Raw genomic sequence first — 21953 nt, 5'->3', positions numbered from 1 at the left:
GAGTTCGTCCAAATTGTGGACCAAGAAGCCACGCCCACTGGGGGCACTCTGCATAGACAGAATAAACTGAGCACTTTCTCTATTACGAAAAAATTCAAACGAACTATACAGGGTGTCTCAGCTGAAGGAGGCCACCTAAATATCTCCCTTATTTTTAATGGCACAAAAAAAATATTTATGGTATAATTTAAATGGTATCGAAGGAGAAATATCATAGAAGAACAATTTTTTTTGTCCGGTTATTTTTTCATAGTTTTTCAAGGTCATCGTTATTTTTTATCGGGAGAACTTTTTTTTTATTCCATCTTTTTTGTTAATGACTTAAGCATATTCAAATGTATATTTTCAGCCGCTATAAAATTGAATAAAAAAATAAGTTTTCCCGATAAAAAAATAACGATGACCTTGAGAAAACTGAAAAAATATCCGGACAAAAGAAATTGTTCTTCTATGATATTCCTCCTTCCATTTAAATTATGCCATAAATATTTTTTGTGTCATTAAAAATAAAGGAGATATTTAGGTGGCCTCCTTCAGCTGAGACACCCTGTATGTTCCTTATAGGATCCTATAGGATCCTTTAAGAAACGCTCGGGCAAAGACTGCCCCGTAGGGCATTATTCCAGCTCCGCCAAAGTAAAGAGCAACGAAGCCGCATCTACTGAATGGTCTCTAAAGATAGATAACTGTGTATCTCTCTCTTATTTCTTTCTGTGACATCATTTGCCCTGACCTATTGCTATCGGAGCATACCAAGAGTATTCCCAGGGTGTAGAGTTCTCATTAACAGTGTTCATTAACAATGATTTTCCGCGAATCACCTAAACGGATGATGTAATAGGAAACAAAGTAGCGAGCGAACTATGAATTGACGATGATTAAAACATCTTTGTTGCGCGTAGAATTCGAGTCTATGTCCGAAGAGAATGTCGGGTAGAGAGAGAAGCAAATTGATGCGAGATAACAACAAGGAAAAACACGGAGACATAAATAATGTACGGGAAGATAATAAATTACGTGTGTGCGATTGAGAGTGGATGTTCTACGTATCGATTGTACGCAGTTTGTTAGGTTGTGACAGTTGGTGACAATTATTTGGTCACTATACTTCGGCTGGTTATAATAATGCCCAATTGTAATTATTTAGATTTCGTACCAGTTTTGTTTGAATATGTGCTTCGATAGAGAAGTTCACTGAAACAATTCCCCAGAAAAACAAGAACAAATCAGATCATTTTGGTACGTCTAGTGTTAATAACCTTTTTGACGACACTTTGTTCGCAGAAAATGCTCCGATTAGGTGCGTAAAAGGGAATTCTGGACCACGGGCACAGGGGGATTTCCATCAAGGAAACGACACGACCAACGCTGCGCCTTTTTTTGCCGCGAGTACACGAGAATTCCGGATGTTGAACGTTTCTTGTCGCAACATTCTACCGTGCCGGATAGAAGCACGTGAACATACACACTTTGACCATAATACAGTACCAGGAAGCCATTCACTGGCGATCCAGGCGATACGGATAAGCAACGTTAATCGGAAAGTTTAGTGGCTCACGTACATACATATACGTGGCAGAAGTTCACCTGTACGCGATGTATCTCGGGTAATACCCGTGTCGAACCCTGACCACGCTCGCGTTTCCAACAGTTGAGATCGATTGTGTAATATGCATAAGAAAAAACCAGGTGATAATTGGAACGAGGTCTAAAATGTCGAAAGAAGATCCCAGAAAATATATTTATTTTAATGGATCGATACAATTTTTAATATTTCCAATTTTTGCTTGCTTGCTGCTACGTAGATCGTTCTGAATGGGCGTGGCTTTGCTGGCCCTAATGAGCTGGAAGCAGTGCCCCGAACGGCAATCTCTGCTAGTGTCAGCTTTAATCGAGTGAACGCTCAGCATTTCATTCATACGATTCTGCAAGCATGAAATTGTCTGCTTTGTACTTTCTACGTAGAATGCTCTAAATGGGCGTGGCTTTATTGCTCTCGTCCGAGCAGGAGCAGTGCTCCAGAGAGCAATCTACATTCAAGCTTGCTTTAATCAAACTTCTCATCAATTTAATCTCGCAAGCAGAAACTTGATTACCATGTGCTTTCCAAAGTAGAATTCTCTGAGTGGGCGTGGCTTAGTTGCTTTCAACGGAGTCGGAGCAGTGCTCTGCGATGCAGTCCTGCAAATGATAACAGTTTAATCACATTTCCACTCGACGTTTCATCTACTCGATCATGGGGACAGAGAACTGTCTATCTTGTCGACTATTACGTTGATTGCTTTAAATGGGCGTGGTTTCGCTGCTCTCGGTGGACTGGGAGCAGTGGCCTGCGAGTTGATCCGTGCCCAAGCCAGCTGCAATTAAATTTTTACACGACATTTCATTCGCTAAACCTTACAAGGCAGAAAACTGTGTTGTGCATTCTTGATAAAATCCTCTCGGTGGGCGTGGCTTCTCTGCTCCCAATGGACTGGGAGCAGTGTCCCACAACTTCTGCTTCACAGAACAATCCCCAAACCATAAAATGCTCCAGTGAAATGTTGTCGAGATTGTCGAGATGCTCAATCAGCATCCTCGTGGTCGCTATCGCGAAAACCGTCGGCTCGATCCCGATACAGGAAGTCAAGAGCTATCGAACGGCGTGCAATACATCACCGGCCGGATTACGTTATCGTTGGTAGCTTCATTGTGCAACGAGAACCGCGCGCAGACTTCTCGAACGAGCGAACGTTTCGGTTCTTTTTGTGCGTCGACGAATGATCATTGACTCTGTTCTTATCGGGAATCAAGCGAAACCCCTCGCTGGATGACGCGTCGCAGCGGCGCGCCTAACCGATCTAGGGTGACAATAGCGTCACGCGAGAGCTTCTCGTTCCGCGAAAAAACTCTGCGAGCGTGTCGAACGGGGAGGAGCCGGATTCCGCGAACGTTTCCCGTCGCGTATTCCCTTCCGAAAAGCGTCGTCGGTTGTTTCCGTCCTGTCAACGACGCGACGACGCGACTGACACTCACCGTCCACCGGAAAATCGGACCAAACCGAATATCGTGTTGCCGACGACTTTTGACCTCGCAGCCAGCGATTATTCCAATCGCCCCGGTCCTCTCTCGATTTCCTCGTCAACGTTGTTCCATTTAGCGGCCCTTCCGGTGATAACGCGATTTAAGCGCCACGCCGCGTCGCTTTCGACCGTAGACGTCCACCGACCGGAATGCGACCGCGTTTCGTCGATCATGGTCGTACAGTTGCGACAAGCCCGACGCGACGCGACGACAGCTGGAAATTCGCGACACGTCGATCCACGATGGGAAACTCGCAGAGTATCATCGGTTAACTATGACGCTGATTAGGATGATCAGAACGGTTTGATGGAGCGACAGGGAGTCGAGGACGAACGAGAAATCGCTAATACGATTTATCATTCGGTTCGCATCGCCTCTGATTGCTCTATTTCGGCTGCTTCAGCTTCTTAGTCGACGGTTCTTCTTTTTGTCTCTTCGTTATAATTTCAATGTTTTCAGGATCAGTTAGACTGCGGGTTTTATGCATTCATAACAAAAATGTGTAGGTACAATTTAAAACAGTGGATTGACTAACATTATTAATGAAAGATACAAATTTAGTTTTTCTTCTATTTCCTCTTCGTCCTATTTTCAATTTTTCAGGAGTAGTTGGACTGCGGGTTTTACGCATTTATGATAAAAATGGTGCTGTTTAAAACAGTGGAGGGATTAAAATTGTTCACATTTAGCTCGTGCAGTTCATCCTCTTAGTCGTCGGTTCTTCTTCTTTTTCCATCTTCGTTCTAAGTTTTATGCATTCATAACAAAAATGAGTAGGTGCAATTTAAAATAGTAGATTGACTAACATTATTAATGAAAGATACACATTTAGTTTTTCTTCTATTTCCTCTTCGTCCTATTTTCAATCTTTCAGGAGTAGTTGGACTGCGGGTTTTACGCATTTATGATAAAAATGAGTAGGTGCTGTTTAAAACAGTGGAGGGACTAAAATTGTTCATGGAAGATACACATTTAGCTCGCGCAGTTCATCCTCTTTAGTCGTTGGTTCTTCTTCTTTTTCCATCTTCGTTCTAAGTTTTATGCGTTCATAACAAAAATGAGTAGGTGCAATTTAGAACAGTGGATTGACTAAAGTTATTAATGGAAGAAACACATTTAGCTCCTGATGCATCGAATGCACCTATCTGCGTTTTCTATGAAATGAGATCGTCCACTGAAGAGTTGGATATCATAGTTAAACGATGAATGGATTTGCAGAGTTAATGAAAGAATGCTGCTTCAATGGTGTGGTACACAATAAAATGTTCAATCGTTCGCGAGGATTCAAATATATAGAGTATAGAGTATAGAGTATACTGAGAGACGTACGTATTTCTAAATGGTTTTGACAAGCGTTGTCGCAGGTGTGTTGTTCGCATTCCGAACGGGAATAAATGCCCCACTAACTGCGGAATTGATCAGCTTGTATCAATTAAAAGGCGGCATACAGGAAAACGAAGTCGATTGACAGGATGAGGAAACAGCTAAGTGATTTTGCTGTGCGATAGAACTTGTTCGCGTGCTGATTTAGTAGAAAATAAACTACCTTCAACTTTAATTGAGTATTCAATCTTAAGAAATATGTACATACTTTGCACTATGTCGAGCGTAGTGAGGTACAATTAAGACTTTTTTGTTTCTTAAAGGAAAATTGTCGCGATTTTGTGGAATTTCCGTGACATTCACAATCAGTTTAGATCGATTGGTTTATATTTATGGAAGCTTTCAGAGGATAGCTAACTTCGGTAGTTGTTTATCTCAGGTACAAGCTTTCAGAACTGCAATCCACTTTTCCGGAAGTTAAAGCCTGAAAGACTCTCTGAAACCGTTGCCATAGATGTCCAACTTACCCTGAACACTCGAATGCCATGTACTCGAACTGATTATGGTAGTACGGATAGGTGTTATGATCGACAGTGTACGTCAAGCCTCCCCTTCCGAAAAACAGGCTATAAAAAAGTCGATGAGTAAGGGGTCTAAATAGCTCTAGTCACCACTACCTTTACAGTCTTCGGAAGCGTCTACCATTCGTGGGCCAAGAATTTCGATTACGCGTTTGCGTGTGATACACCTTTATTAATGGCCAGTAGACTGCGAATTTTATGCGTTCATGGGAAAAATGAATATTGGGTGAAATACGAAACTGTAAAGATGCTACAAGAATTTAAGGATATTGGTGTATTGACTCGACAATTTAAAAAGATTAAATTTAAGATTAAAAATGAAAATATATTTCCAATTAACTTCGGTTTCTCCCAATTGACTGGGACAATCGGACTTTTCAAGATCATCAAAGAAAGACTATTCACGTGAAATACAAAATTGTAAAGATGCTGCAAGAATTTTATTGTATTGTGCTCGACAATTTAGCATAACTAAAAATGAAAATATATTTTCACATTTAACTTTGGTTTCTTCCAATTGACTCGGAGAAGCGGACCTTTTAACATTATCAAAGGAAGATGAAACTTTTTGTTCGTCTACTAATTTCGATTACGCGTTTGCATGTGATGCACCTTTATAAATAGTCAGTAGACTGCGGATCTTATGCATTTATGAGAAAAATGAATAGGCGAAATAAAAACTTGAAAAGATACTATAAAAATTTGCGGATGTTGTTGTATTGTGCTCGACATTTCACCACGATTAAAAACGAAAATGTATTTCCACACATTTAACTTCGGTTTCTTCCACTTGACTTGGAGGTTGATTGAGACAATTGAAACAATGTTAATTTCACATAACGACCCGCAGTCTGGTAATTGGGATCGAAAGATCAGTGATTCAACAGGTAGGACAACAGCACCACTGATCACCGGATAACCAGCTTGTCAAGTTAACGACGTCCCCAGTGACCAAATCAACGAGATACTATCGGAAAGAAATGTTTAGCATTGCTGAACCCTGCGGACCATCGTCGACCCGTTTGTGCATCGTGTTGGGTCGACGAATGGCCAAGTTTCCCAACGGTCACGTCCAAGTGCCGACCGTCTACTTTCACGGGTAATACCGGCCGGTAACTCGACGGTATTCAGATACCGGGCCGATTGATATTCGTGAGGCACGGTATCGAACTTAATTCCGAGTAGTTGTAGTAGTAGATGTAAGTAGACGTTAGTAGTAGTAGGGGAGTAGTCAGCGGGATATATACGCGAGCGCGCGTTACCACGGTATTCGGCAGTCGACGCGCGGCACTCGAACGGAGCGGGTCGTCCCGTCTTCAACCATAATCGCGTCGTCGTTTCTCGTCCGTCTGCGGAACGAGAGTACTCGCGCGTTTCGAGAAGCGGAACAGGGACAAAACGAGGAAGAAGTAGAACGACAAAGAGGAAGAAAGAAAATAGGATCTAAAGGATCTAGAGGGTCTAGAAAATTATAAGACGAGACACGTGGATCGTGTGCAAGGATTCCCGGAAGTCTTGGATGAACGTGGATCTCCGATCGGTCCGCGTTTTAAGATGACCGCCTCGGCACCGTCTCCCCTGTCTTCCTCTCTCTCCTCTCCGTCCGCGGACCCGTCCGTCGCCTCCTGGTGCACGTCGTCATCGTCGTCGTCGACGTTCTCCTCGTGCCCGAAATCGCCGCTACCCTCGCGCAGGAAGAAGAAACCGAACCGGTGGACCATCCACCGCGGCTACCCTCTTCGTCTTCGCCAGAAGACCTCCGTCTGAATCCTGTCATTCACAGAAACAAGAAGAGACTGTCTAAGTGAAGAGAGACACGTGGTCGGTTGGATCGATCCCAGAAAAACGCGCGGGTAAACAGTGTACCCGCCGAACACTCTGGCGAGTATCCTAGCGACTACCTGGCTAGCATAGAACCTCTAAGTGTTGGAGGACATAATCTAGCAAAAGAGAGAGAGAAGAGTGTATCCTAAGAATACAATCAACACTGTCGTGAATTGTTGTTGAAAGCAGGAGACAGCGTGAGCGAAAAGTGTGCCCATTGTGCGTACGCAAGAAAGAACTTTGGAAGAAGAGGATATATTCTAGTAAAAGCATCAGCGAAGAGTGTACCTGCCATTGGAGAAAGAGGACTAGAAACAAACGAATACGATTCGACAACGTGGATAGAGTCTGAGTGAAAAAAAGTGTACCCAGGTGGAAGATACCTGGGAGAATATACGAACGCAAAACTGAATGTGAGTCGTTCGTGGGTCTAGTTGAAGAAGTTAGTAAAGAGTGTGAGTGAACAGTGTACCCGCTGTGCGTACCCGCTAGAAAGAACTCCGACAAGGAAAATACAGTCCGCTAGCTGTAATAGACACGTTACTATTGCAGTGACGCTCGCAAATAGATCGGAGAGTAGGATAGTGGTCCACGTGAGCAGTGTACCCGCCGCGCGTACCCGACACTGAAGAAACACTAGGAACAGAAGACACATAGTTTGCCGGCTAATAGGCGTATTATCAATCTTGAAACTGTCGTGAACAGATTAGGCGCGAGAAAACAGTGTACCCACCAGTGGGATCATTACCGAAGAGCGAATCGATCTACAAGAAGAGATCGAGAAACAGTTGTGGATCAGAAAAAGAGTACAAAAGCAAAAAGCGCACCCGTCACCGGCAGGAGGACCATCGAACACGTTGCCATAACCGCATACCAATCCGTGGTCCCGAGTGCCAGCTCGGTGAAGAACGCGAGGCAAGGCGAAACAGAAGCGATTCAGGAGAGAAAAGGAGCGAGGCAAGAAGAGTACATCAGCGTGTTGTGTGATCGTGAAAGCGGCGAGGTGCTCCCTGGACGGAGACATCTTGCCGGTTCGGCCGCGAGCTCGGCTCGCTCGCCGGCTATGGGAAAGCTGGCAACGACTGGTGGACGACGCGTGACCCGTGATAACGAGGAGGACCAGGCGGCATCGGCGTGCCCGTGCGGGCCAAGCGGCGCCAGTTCCGGCCGCGCGTTCGTCGCGGAGCCCATCCGCGGGATCGCTCCTCGCGGCGACGTTGTTCCGATCATCGTTCTCGATCCGGATCAAGGAGAACGCGTTCGCGAGTGCCGATCGTGGATCTTCGCGGGTTGCCGGACGCCTGAGGACTCGCCTTGCGGGTCGCTCGGACCCGACCGGGATCTACCGAGTCTCCACGAAGCGACCCGACCGCCCCTTGAAACGGCAGCCACCACCGTCCCGTCGCTCCACCGGCTCTACGCCATCGGATATGCGTCGCATCATCAGCCAAGCGTTGGCGACCCGCGTGGTACGGTGTTTAGGGACTGTAGGGACGGAGTACCGGTAACCCGGTCGCCCCTGGAAACGGCAACCAGGACCTACCCGTCGCTACACGGGTTCCACGCGAATAGGAATGCGCACCATCGATCAATTCGTGACGATGACCCGCGTTGCACGGTGTCCAGAGACTCTGAGGAAAGAGTACCGATGTCTAGACACTCTAATGACCGAGTACCGGCTATTGGAGCGGTACACACGACCCGACCGCCCCTAGAGTCTGCAACCAGGACCTACCCGTCGCCTCACGGGTTCCACTCGAATAGGAATGCGTACGATCGGCAGTGTGCGGTATCTAGAGACTCTAAAAAAAGAGCACCGGTGTCTAGAGACTGTAAGGAGAGAATACCGGTGATTCGAAGAGTACCGACGACCCGCCCGACCCGCTTGTTAGTTGCAATGGCGATCCTCGCGATGTGCACGCTCGCTGCGGCCGTGCCCACGCCGCATCCGAACCGAGCGGACCCGTTGCGAACCGGTCTACGACGCGACCTCGCCGACTCGACCGGTCTCGAGGACGTCTACGAGGACGCGTTCGAGGACGTATTCCGAGAAGAGGACCGAACCAACGCCGGCACCGTCCTCGACGAGAACGAGCTGGAGATCATACGACGAAGCATCGCGCGCGGACTCGGCTTGAAGAGGATACCTGACCCAGCCAAGGTGAGTACCGCATGGACTGTGGAGCGAACGCTCTCCGGTACCGTTTCTTACGGTCTCTTTAGAACATTCGGTTGATCGCTGGACACATTAGCACTGGTTTCGCTGCTGGTTTGTGCGAGTTCAGAACGTGTCAGGTAGAGATCGTGGTTTTGTGCACTAATGCAACCTCATTTTAATTTGTATAATTTTTAGAAGATTGATATGGATGATCGAGACGATATATATGGTTACACAAATTCCGCGGTTGTTCGTACAACAATTTTAAACATTTGAGAATTGTAGAACCAGCAAGAAAATATTTAAACCTATCAGCGACAGCAGTTGCTCCGGAATGGTGTTCTCCAACAGCTAAGAATATTGTTATCCCAAAAGAGTCGTTTATCGTCAGAACATTAAAACGTATCAGATTCTTCTCTAATAAACTAGAGGGTTGGTTGATTACATTTTTGTCATGAGAGTGGCTTTCACATTAATTTTTCTATACCCATATCTTGCTTCTGAAAATTAGCAACTATGTATATCCTAACAATTAATACGAAAAAATAGGACTTTTGAGGGCGATCGCGGCCTAGATCGATCTTTTTTGTCTAGCGTTTTTGACTACTGAAAAACTCCATCTTTGTATTGTCGAGAAATGAGAGCGCGCATTCCGCACCCTCGCAATCCTGGAAAAACGAATCTACCCCCTTAATAAATTGTATCCGGCAACGTAAATTTCTCAGCACTTCAGCTAGTAGCTTCTCGATGCAGTGTTAGTTTGAATCGCTGTTGTCGGTCGGAGAATAGCCGGCTCCCGTTGGCAAAAAGCACGGGACCCCGTTAAAAGGAGCGTGTACGATCTCTGGCGAAAGGTGTGTAGGGGGAGAGAAAGAGAAAGAGGAGAAGGGATGGAGGGAGAGGCGAGAGACGAGGTAGAAGAAAAGAAAGAGAAAGGCGGAGTGGTACTCGACGATAGACGGACGCGAAGCGAAAAGGTTGCCGGCTCGGCTCGGCGCCGAAGAAGATGATGATGATGGCTCGGGGCGAGGTGACGAAGCGGCAGACCGGGATCCCGACAACGAAAAGAAAGAAACGGGGGAGAGAAGAAAGAAAGGAAGGAAAGGAAGAAAGGAGGAAAGAACGCGACTCGACGCGACGACGACCGCCACTCCGCCGACGTTCATCGCGTGCGACAACTAAGCGCCTTAGGTCAGGGACAAGATGACTATGACGCGACGGATCATCGACGGGACGAGCAATTAAAAAGGGAAATCGTCGACGGATGAAGAACACTGCCGTCATCTTTGCGTCATTCGCGATGGAATCCGCTTCGAGTGAAAATCCACCTGCTGCGAACCAGATGTTCCTTTTGCAGACATTTCTCGTTAGCTGTCTCTCACGAACTTGCAAAATCGTTGTCGTTGATCCAAAATTGCCAGAGTCACGCTGCCAATTTAGACTTTAGGTCAGGGGTGGATATGATCTTTTACATAACATGCGTCAATTTTTTTTCGCATACGAGTTCAGATGCGCCATGCAACTCGGGCACTTTTTCTACCGTCTTACATTCATTGTTGAGGTTGGAAAATAGGGATAGGGGGAGGATCTGCTTCGCTTAGGGGAGGGAAGGGGATAACTCAGTCACACAACTAAATGATCTCTTCGACGGGAGTCGAACAATTGTAAACTGTCGAGGTGATTTTTGTTTCTATGAAGACTATAACTCAACTCAAACAGTCGCATTTAATTACATTGGTTCGATTTTGCCGCGAACTTCACCGCTCCACTAGATTTGTACCCTAAGAAGGCTGTATGAATCGAACTGAGAGCACTCGGGTGTTGAAAGTATGAAGATGGATTCACTTATGGCGCCTACTTCAAGAGAATAAGTAGGTGCAAAGATGGAACGCGCCACTTGTAATCATCCAATGCTCCTTTCCACCGATTCTTTAGATGGACCTTCACCGCAGAATGCAATTTTTGTTTGTGATCCGTCATGTTGGTTAATTCGTTACATTGATACTAAATCGTCCTCAATTAGTTGAAAACAAAGTTAAAGACGCCTGCATCAATATATCAGGACGTTAACTATGAAACTTGACAAGGAACAACGCGAACCTCTTGACATTTGTCATGAATCATACTTAACGACCTGATACGAATACAAAACTGAATGGGACTGAATTAAATTGAAGAACCACCTAACAAAGAACTTTCGTACAACTTTTTTATCATCAACATGTTACGCATCTTTCAATAAACGTCGGTTGATCCTCCCATTTTCTGAAATATGGACTCCCCGTCATATCAGATTAGCACACCGGCTATCCGTGGGCGTAGCATAGGCAACAGGTGTTGTCCGCGAAGCCCCAAGGAGTACGGTAGCGAAAAGGAGTAGAGAAAGGTGCTTGGATGACGACGGCGAGGAACGTCAAAGGAGGTTCGGAGATCGCGGACGTCGCGAGTCGGCGTCCGTAAACAGCCGGCGAGACGAACACGGGGAACGTGGGTGGTCCGTCGTGCGTTGCCCCACTTTCGCTAACGCATGCACGAGCACGTGCGCCGATCCTTCTTCTGCTATGCAGAACCGGCTGTCCACGTGCGTGCGCGAACGCCCACGACTCTCCTCTCTCTCTCTCTCTTCTCTTCTGTACGCAATCGCCTTTCTCTCTTCTTCTCTGTTCAACGCGGGATTCTTGAGCTCTTCATGCTAGCAAGACGTCTAACCGACGACACTCGATACGAGGATAGACGAGTGGATCAACGAGTTCGCGAGACTGAGCTCATTCGCGGCTGGAACGGCTTTTGCCGGTGGTTAGGTGTCTGCGACTATTAATAATACGTAGACAGCGGATCTTTATGCATTTATGAAGAAATTGAATGAGTGAAATATAAAACAGTCAGAGATTAAAGATATTCAAGAATGTTGTAATGTTGCTTTTAATGTAACAAAGTCGTTAAGGGATGAAATCAATTTTTATGTTATTCCTGCATAAGTATCCGCAGTCTAATAATAAGGAGACTGTGGTGTTTTCTGCAGAATAAAAATGTTCCTCATCAAGTAGAACTAGGAACCAATTTGAAAGGTCTTGTTTTCTTGAACTCGTTGAATGTGCGACTTTTGTGTGCTTCACGCGAGTTCCGTTTGTTTCTTTCGGAGAAGCGTTATTAATACTTGTTATAATATATAATATACTTAATTTTGCCAGTAATATTAAGTGAACATTTTTGGAAAAACATGTCAATTCGACATGTAGCGCATGGGGAGGCTTTAACCCTCAGCACTCGAGCGTTAACTCACATTATTAAATATGTTGATATACTGGAGTGAAATAGAAATTTATTTTCTCTCTTAATATGTTTAATAAGTTGAAAATAATAGAACAATTAATTAAATTCATTTAAATTCTTCTAACGTTTTTACCGTTTTAAATTACACCTACTCATATCTGTTATAAATGCATAAAATCCGCTGTCTACTAATCAATCACAACACACTTGCATTTACAAAATGAAAAAATCATGTACAATGGAATTATTCTAGGTTGGAGTAAATGTTTAATTTTCTAGTTAAAATGGATCCGAGTGCAAAGGGTTAAGTGAAGATTTTTGGAAGAACATGAAAGAATTGCTGAGAGATATGTAGGAAACGGGTAGGCTTTAAGGGGTTGACTGTACTGGACGTAGGTTCATTGTCACGATAATTGTGCGCCTTGACTCGGTAAAATGGACCGCCCCCGCGTAACAACGGCCGCCGAACCGGAACGATCGGGCCAGATCTAAATTGAGAGCGTTACGTCGAACAGGCGTCATCCGGAAATTCTCGTGGCGATCGGCGAAATCGGAATTTGGATCGTTATCCCAGCACACCGACTCGACGGTTTGGTCGATGACGATACACCTCGTGGACCGGATTCTCGGTCCCGTTCCGGATCTACCAAGAGGACGTGTGAACGTGCGAGCCTGTGGGCGGGGGCGGGAACACCTGTTGTCGCGGTGACTATTGCCGTCAGCGTGTTCGTAACGACCGCGATAACGAAAGTCGATTCCCTACGTCCTCCAAACTCGAGGACGTCGCCGAGAAACGTGAGAACACAGTCTTCAGAACAGAACGATGTCATTAACGCAACGGAGACGCGTTCTCCACAATGGCTTCTTCTGCTTCTCGTTACGCTCGTTCACCTGCTCGTTGACTTATCTGCTGGAGAAACGGGCGAAAGTCTGGATTTCCTCTGTAGTTTCTGCGAGCAGCTTAGAATCTTGGAAAGTGGAGCTTCTTCATGATCTCTTAGGCTGATGTTCATGTCATTCAGTCTTGGATTCGCGTGGCAATTTTTAACAGTGGCTCCGAAAAAGTGAATTTATGATTTTTCAGAAATTGGCGACGTTCAGTGGGCTATAGTTTCGTAAAAAAAAGTCGTAGGATGATCTAACTCGGCTCACTTTGATGTTTGCAGCCCCTACTTCTGCAGGCCATTGTTCGTTTTCCGCCGAGATTTTTTCCCGTGATGTAGCAAGTACAACACTGAGGACATGATTTCCTTGGAAAATGATGAGCATGAAAACATTCGTTCCTTTCGCAGATTATTACGATTGCAATCATTGTAAAGAGGACATGCTTCGATTAGACCTATTTCTCGTAGAATTTTCTTTCGAAAGATTAGCAAGATGTGATAGAGAAAGTGAACGGTAAAGAATCGCAGCATCTCAACTGAATTTATTAAAATTCAGTATTAAAATGAATTACGATCGACTATTAGCCCATCCGGGCAATTAAAATGATATACACTATACAGTGACGCAAATCATTTGCATACGTACGAATTCAGGTTGCCTCGATGAATATTCGAGCATTCGAGGCACCTCCGGGAACTCGAAATTTTTTGCTAGCGAGAAAAAACATTATACCTCGTCAGAAAAGCCGAGATCACCTGATCATTCTTGAAAGTTGAAAGAAATGAAAACAGGTAACTCGGAGCGGCTCGGGCGAAACTCAAAGGAAACTTAAACTGCGAGTTCCGAATACAGCACTTAAATCTTATCAATTCTCGCGACAGGTTAAGCAAAAAGTCCCGTTAAGCAAAAACCGAATGAAATAAAAGGTCCACGCACCGGGTGAGTCACTGGTCCTAGCGAGACGCAAAGTCTGCCATCGCATCGGTTTCAGGTTTAAACGAACGAGGGAAGCTGAATCGGAAAAATATTTATTCGCGGCTGAGGCTTTGAACTCTTTTTTGGAGTTCAAAGATTGAAAAATGCGATCGAAGGTGGTCGACTTCGAGAACGTCTGAAAGGCGCCTGGCACTTCCATTTCCTCGAGCGACTTCCGGTCTTGAACGCGGTCTTGAATTCCTCCAAATTCTTCCTAAAATCGTCATTAACAGACTGCGGATCTTTATGCATTTATAGGAAAATTGAGTACATAGATGAAATTCAAAATTGTTGGAAAATGTTAAAACTTGATCTATTTCTTGTAATCGATGCAGAAAATTTTTATTTCGCATAAAGATCCGCAGTTTAGTCATTAACAATCGTTTCCAGGACATTTATACTACCTGTTGAACAAATATAGAAGCACCAGGTTTTAATTTTAATCAGTAGACTGCGTATTTTACGCATTTGCAGCACGTACAATTTAAAGCGGTGGACAAGTTAAAAATATTTAAGGACATCAAGGTATTTGTTTCAGCTTAATAGGATAATTAAAAGAAGAATACAATTTTTATTTGCCTCCCGTGTCCTGCCTATTAATGTCCTATTAATCAACAAACAAAGGTTTCCGGTTAGAACATACTTTTTCATTTCATCGGACGCGTCGTATGCGCCTCGATAGAGAACGAGATCCTTTCTGTTGCTCTAAAATCAGTGTAAAATAAACATATTAGAAGGAATGCCATCCCTACACGAAAAACGAAATTGCTTTCCGAACGACTTAATAGTTTACGATGGGAGGTAAAACGACAGCGCGATCGGACAGCATTTGTGACAACATTCCAGTAGCGTTGCCACAGTGGCATCGTCCGGGTCGCTAAAAATAGCGCCTCATCAAAGCGGCAATTTAATCGAGTAAATTTCGCGGAGTGTACCTTTCTTTTTCTCTCTGGTGTTTCGCAATCGCGTTTCTCGTTGAAAGACGCCGGTGATGACGAGAATCGAACTCTCGAGGAGAGCTCTGTAATCGTGATTACGAGCGATCGCGAAGGAGAAAGCCTGAACAGAAGGAGGCGAACAACCGGAATGGATTCGAGGCGATGAAAATTCGTTGTCTGGGGGTCGGCGACCCGGCGCGATTGGATTAACCGAGAAATTGCTTTCGAAAGGGAGCGTGTTCAAAGGGCGAGCCACGCAGTGCGTTCACGAGGCGAAGGTTACGAGAAGAATGCGACCCGACTGGGCCGCGGCACCTATGCCAGCCTATAGTAACTATAGTAGAGACACGGGTTGCGAAAGATCTTTCTTCGCGTGGGAGGCCGGCAATGCTTCGGCCTCAAGGACATCCGCATTCGCGGGGAACGTCACCCGTCCTCGGACTACCCTTCTCTGTACCCTCCTCTACCCGGCTACGTACCCGTAAACTTCGTTGGAAACGCTTCGCGAAGATTGAGCGAGCGAGCTTCGACTCCGGTGGTCTTGCCGCGAGGATCGTTTTCACCGTGGAGGATCTTCGAGCACTTCCTGCATCTCTCTATCTCCTGCTAAACTCCTGGCACCTGGAAGCTTGAACGATGGAGCCGAGGTTTGCCGCAGAGTGTCGACCGAAGACGTCGATCGACGTTTGAAACAATTTGTTAATGTTCCTCTACATTTGAATATTACAAAATTTCTCTGAATGTTCATTCTCTTTACTCGTTAATATATATAATTTATACATCAGGGTTAAATTCGTGTAATCCGAACGTGCTCGCTGTTTCTCTCTTTCTCCCTCGTTCTCGCGAACCATAATCCCGACGGAAGCCGCGGATTTATTTTCGCGCGCCGCGGGTTGCCGAGCTGCGCTTTCTCAACCCGGAAACGACCCGGATTAAAACGGGCTTCCGAGTTCGACGAAACGGATCCGCGACCCGTTCCCGATCCTGCAACGTTCGATACATGTGCCCCAAGGCGAAAATATCTCTTTCGTGGCAGACGCACGGTCATCTGCTAGACGAGACCCGTCGATCCCCGGTAATTGCCTCTTCAAGGCGTTAGGCGTTAGGCCAGAAACTCGGCTTTGATCTTCTATCTTTGGTATCCGCGGTACTATTAATGCGTGCGGTATCCGCGGTTTATTTATTTATCGTTTGAATAGCTTATTAACCCTGGATAACGAAGCTATCGTGTCTGATGTAGGGCTTACAGTCTCGCAAAGTGAGATCTCGTAATCCCGCAGGATCCCGCGTCAGCTTTCAGTTCCGCATTTCTTAAGTAGGTGATGTGAAATACCGAAAATTTTGCCGGACTATGCGTGTAGTCTACGATGAACCAGTTTGATGTTGCGTTGATACTAATTAGTCGATCTACGAGTCTAGAAGTATACAAGTATAGAGATCTACAAGTCTAAAGTTCCACAAATTAAAATTTTGTTCGTTTTGAATTGCAACAAACTGGAGCGAAATAGAAATTTATTTTCTCTCTTAATATGTTTAATAAGTTGAAGATAATAGAACAGTATTCTTAAATTTTTCTAATATTCTCACTGTTTTAAATTACATTTACTCGTTTTCGTCAGACATGCATAAAATCCGCTGTTTAATTATAAAGTATAAAGCTGTGTCCACACTGGAGCAACGTGGAACTTTTCGTCGTTTCTTCTTCTTTTACTCGGTAACAGAATGATCCACTGTGATTTTTATTTGAAATCCGTCATTTTGACGGGCTCGGTAGATGCAGTGTTAATAATCGCTGAAAAATCGTTCGACCGGGAGAGCAGGAGTGCCAAAGACAGTGCACGCGAGTATACCTTAAGTTGCAAGTAATGATACAGCAAGATGCGAACGGCAATTACACGGAGGGGTTAGTTTGCTCGTTGCTCTCGCGGACGGAATCACTCGCGGCTATTAAACGCGTTGAATTTAATCAATAGGTACGGTAATCTCTCGGACGAGGAGGCAGATCGAGACGCAGTCGGAACAGCCGCGGCTACTTTATGCGCTGCTCATCCAACTCCGAGTTCACTTTGTAGATGCTTAAATTAATGTCGCGAAGCAAAACCAGTCGTAGGACGCATGCGAAACCGAGTAAAACATCAGCCGGAGCGAATGGTATGGTTAAATTCCTGCTTCAACCGGTCTTTGAATCAACTGGTTGCATTTTCGACGGGAGATGTTCTTTTGGAAACATCGTACAGCTCCGTCGAGACTTCGAACGACAGGCTGATGCACGTAGTTGTGGCTTCTCCTCGGTTGTTCAAGAGAATTCCAACATTCTTTCTCGTCTTCGAGAACTCCATTTTCAACTACGATGCAATGAAGTTAAACATTCCGACGGATGTAAGTATTCGCACAAATTCTGTGTGCGATGATCGATAAATCTTCCAGCACGCAAAGTGGTTAGCGATTCATTGTAATTGCTACATAGACAGCCTCCTCGAATTAGCATCGAATTAACACTGTACCGAGCATTTGTCAGTACTAAGTAATTGGTAGTGTGTTATAATAATTGTGGGAAGGAATGCAGTGGAAAAAACAAACTATTGTTTGTTGCAATCGATGCAGAATATTTTTATTCCGCGGAAGGATCTTTAGTCTATTAATAGATTTTCATTGAGGCATCTTCAAGACTGCAACGATTATAAAGAGGACATCCTTAGATCCCAAGAATAGAAAAATATGCGAAGGGAGGAACAAGCTTCAATTAGACCTCTGTTTGTTGCAATCGTTGCAGAATATTTTTATTCCGCATGAAGATCGTGAATAATCGTTCAAGTATCATCACGATTTCAATCATTTTAAAGACGACATAGATACAATTAGATATCCAGAACAGCTCGAAGACGTTTGCAAGGTCCCAGCAAAGCTTGTTGGGAAGGAACAGGCTTCAACTAGACCTATTTCTTGCAATCGATGCAGAATATTTTTATTCCGCATAAGAATCTGCAGTCTATTAATAACTGTTCATTGAAGAATCTTTGAGACTGCAACCATTGCAAAAGAGGGCACCCATAGATCCCAAGAATAGCTTGAAGACGTTTGCAAAATATGCGAAGGAAGGAACAAGATTCAATTAGATCTCTGTTTATTGCAACCGATGGAGAATATTTTTATTCTGCATAAAGATCATGATTTGAATAATTGTAAAGACGACATAAATATACCAGAACAGCTCGAAGACGTTTTCAGGGTTCTCGCGAAGCTTGCTGGAAAGAAATGCGAAGGAAGAAACAAACTAGACCTATTTCCTGCAATCGATGCAACATATTTTTATTCCGCATAAATATCTGCAGTCTATCAATAACTTTTCAAGCATCATCACGATTTCAATCATTGTAAAGATGACATAGATACTCAGAACAGCTCGCAGACGTTTCCAGGGATCTCGCAAAAGCAGCTTCCGCTCGTGGCCCTACATGGTCCTTGTCTCATTACACGTATTGTTACCTCAAAGTATACATCAGCGAGATGCAGTCCGAAACGCAGATGCACGCAAACGCCTCCGCAGCGTCGCGAGCGGAATCCCTTAACTGGTCATACTCTTTAAGGACAGTTAGCTGGTCCGAGCGAGTTCCGGTTCGTCGAGACAGACGTGTCACGTTTATGTTCATTCTTTCCTTTTCTTTCTCTCTCTGTTGAAGATACACCAAGTGCATCCACCCGTGCACAGAGGATCCGTAAATCGATTCGGACGCGCAGTTTCGCTCAGAGCTCATTTAGCTGTCGGCGTTCGGTGCAGTTGTGACTTCTCAATGGCCACTCGGCAAGACCAAAAGGTCGGTTAGCATGATCGCGATTATGATTCGCGGACGCTGATCCTTCGCGCAATCTTGCGCGTTTCACATGAGTCTTGTCTAATTCACACATTCGGAGTTGTTAATAATTATTAATAATTTTTATTACCGCAACGGTGAAAATTCAGTGCACGAAAGAAAAACTTATGCGCTGTTTACGGTTTTCGCTTTCCTCAACATTTTTTATACGCTGTGAATTTTTGTAAAAAACAAGAAACAGAAATTCCCAGAAAAATCGCAAGAGATCATAGAACGAAATGCCACAAAACTTATTCTAAATGGTAAAAAATTGGCTTTTATTTTCCCTTGAGAAGACGAAATGACTTTATTTGGTAATTTAGTTCATTTCGAAATGAATAAATTGATATTCAGTGCTACACGTCGGTGTTTTAGAAGAATTATGTTAAAAGATTTCCAGCTCGATTTTTCAAACTCTCCGGATGATTCGTTGAACGGCTAAGATGATGTCTCGGAGAACGAGGGCTAAGTTCGACGTTTAGGTTCTCCGATGGAGCCGACGAAACTCGCCGGCCAGACCCGTGGGCGAGTTAATTTTACGAAAGCGTGTCTAGCGTGTCTGGACTTTCTCACCGAGGCGCGGAAGCTACGGGAGACGCTGAAGAAGAGGAAGCAAGAGGCAGCGGTAGCAGCAACGGCTTGAAAATCGTGAGGACGCTCGAGGCAGGGGAGCAAAAGGGAACCGGAGAAGCTGGTCCGGCGACTGAAACACGGCGGAACAATGAAAAGGAGCCGCGGCGGACGAACCAGATGAAGAGATCACTGCCGGAGAGCCGGACTGGATCCAGGACAGAAGCAAACGGAGAAAAGGGAAGAACGAGAACACGACTCGCTGCACTGTGAGAGACGCTGAGGATCGAACCTGAATATTCCCTCACCCGAAATTCAATTCAAGATAATTGGCACCAGACGCTTTTTTAATTTACTAAAACAGAGAACAATTAATTGAGGTAACAACTACGTGAAAAATTGTGTAGGAACAATGGCAGAAACTTGCCTTTCAGGGCCCAGGAAATTCTCTCAGAACGATTTGTCTAACGATTAACCCTTTTCTAGTTGGAATAATTCCATTCTATATGACTTTTTTTCATTTGATGGATATGAAATTGGTACAATACCCCATACAATACTTAATTAAATATGTAGTAATTGATTAGTAAACTGCGGATGTTTATGCAATTCGCAATGTTTGTAGACGAATTTTAAGAAAGTGGAATTAAATTTTCTGGTGGTAGTACCCTTAGCAGAGTTGAAATAAATAAAAATTGAACTAAAAATTCTGTCGGATTTTATAGTCTACGGTTTTTTGAACATTTTTAGAAGCCATGAATGCATAAAGATCCGCAGTCTATCGATTAAATACCAACGTGTTCAATAATCTAAAGAATATTTTGAATAATGGTACAACAATTTTTAGTGGTGATTCCGAGTCACCCCTCGAGTGCTAAGGACTAATAATTTGTCTGAAAAATGGAGGTATCAATTTTGTCCACGATTTGAAGAACATTCCAAATGCAAGTACTGGATTCAGTTCGCAAGATGTTCAAGTAATTCGAGCACAAAGCGAAACATGCCCTCGAAGGGCCATGTGGAGCAGTGTCGGAGAAAAGAGCCTTCGCTTATGGTTGTGTGAACCATTGAAAACGGCCAGCTGCCGCGCCTCGACCCCAGAAAATTAGATAATTCCGATGTCACGCCCGCGGGCCGATTATCGCGTCCGCGAGGTCGATAAGTTAAATCTCCTCGAGAGCCGCCAGAGGCTCGTTCCTTCTGTTCTTTATGGGTCCGACCACGAGCGACTTATTAATTTCCTTTTAATCTTCCCGGCGCTATATTTAGTGGTCGACCCTCTGGTAGCGCGCGGTCCGGGGCCAACGAGCTGAGTCGAAGGCGTCGAGGTGTCCAATTATCGTCGGAGATGGATCGCTGAAAAACCGATACCTATGATCAGCAATCTAGTTGTCGTGGTTCTCTCTCTCTCTCTCTCTCTCTCTCTCTCTCTCTCTCTCTATCTCTATCTCTATAATCTGATAACTGATAGTTAACACGTTTGAACACCGCAGGGCAAATCCTTTCGACCTAACGTGGGAATAGAACAAGCTATACTTATCTGTGCTCCGACTACGCTTTCAACTAAACAGTGTCCTTAAGTAACGCGAAACCTTATTTCCTCCCCTATTAGACTGCGGATCTTATGCATTAATCAGGAAAGTGGTCAACTAAATTACAAGACGGCGAACGCATCAGAGGAATTTCAAAATTCTGTTTCATTAGAACCATTGAGAAAGGAAATCTACTTTTCCGTGACTTTTTCTGTTGCTCTTGCTGGAAGTAATTGAGGGAGGACATTTTTACGTAACGCGTTCCATCAAGACAATTAAACAAACTTATGGGCTTCGGTATGAGCTTCGGGATTAAACTTGTAAAGTACATGTTTTTAGCATTAAATACATGTGTCAGCGTGTACCACCAAAGATATTAAGAATTACGAGAACAGAGAATGAAGGATTAATCTTTTTCTTCTTTCTCACAATGTTACTAACGTCCTCGTTATTCACAATACTCTGTAATACTCTGTAATGTACATCTATAATGTTCAAATAAGAAATGAAGGATTTAAAAAATGTGAAAAACGAATGAAACAAGGAGATAACATTCTGTCTTTGGTTTTAGGCGAACGTGAGCCAAGCCGAGTACGAGCGAGCGCACAGAGAGTACCTGAAGAAAGTCCACCTGTCCTTCGACGAGGAGGCCTCGAAAAACAGGAGGAGCCTGCACGTGTTTCACGCCGCAGGTACAGAAAAAAGAAACATCTTGGTCGCGTGTTTGCACAATTTCGCTACTTCCTCTCTCTTTCTCGCCTCGCCTATCGGATACGTTATTCTTAAGAGGGAACACGAACGATCCTCAGAAACGCGTAATTTTTGCGGCCGGCATTCTGGAAAAATATACACAGCACGCCCGCTATAATTACTGGCCGCGTAAACAAGAATCCGATTCAAAGAACGCGCTCCTGGTTTTTTCGCCACGTGTAACAAACTATGACGACCTACTCGGGAAAAGCTCTCCGGAACTTCTCCAA

At 44.5% G+C, this 21953-nt stretch overlaps 1 protein-coding gene and 1 long non-coding RNA gene across 2 annotated transcripts in view; one reads left to right on the top strand and one right to left on the bottom strand.

Moving 5' to 3' along the window:
• Positions 1-1092: 1092 nt before the first annotated feature.
• On the bottom strand, positions 1093-3245 carry LOC143209703 (uncharacterized). The gene is made up of 3 exons (XR_013009133.1): positions 2274-3245; positions 2097-2181; positions 1093-1925 (listed from the first exon to the last, which is right to left on the bottom strand). It is a non-coding gene; the product is annotated as an uncharacterized LOC143209703 (long non-coding RNA).
• Positions 3246-3513: 268 nt separating this feature from the next.
• The window catches only part of Mav (TGF-beta domain-containing family member maverick), a 32662-nt gene continuing 14222 nt past the window's right edge, over positions 3514-21953 (top strand). Inside the window, exons 1-2 of the mRNA XM_076425714.1 lie at positions 3514-8952; positions 21545-21665. Coding sequence (XP_076281829.1) covers positions 7855-8952; positions 21545-21665 — 1219 coding nt within the window. The 5' untranslated portion in view covers positions 3514-7854. The remainder of the gene's footprint in view (positions 8953-21544; positions 21666-21953) is intronic.

The sequence above is a fragment of the Lasioglossum baleicum genome, chromosome 6 (assembly GCF_051020765.1).
Source record: "Lasioglossum baleicum chromosome 6, iyLasBale1, whole genome shotgun sequence".
Taxonomy (NCBI): domain Eukaryota; kingdom Metazoa; phylum Arthropoda; class Insecta; order Hymenoptera; family Halictidae; genus Lasioglossum; species Lasioglossum baleicum.
Note: the sequence above shows the minus strand (reverse complement) of the source record. Positions and strands in the feature narration are given on the sequence as shown.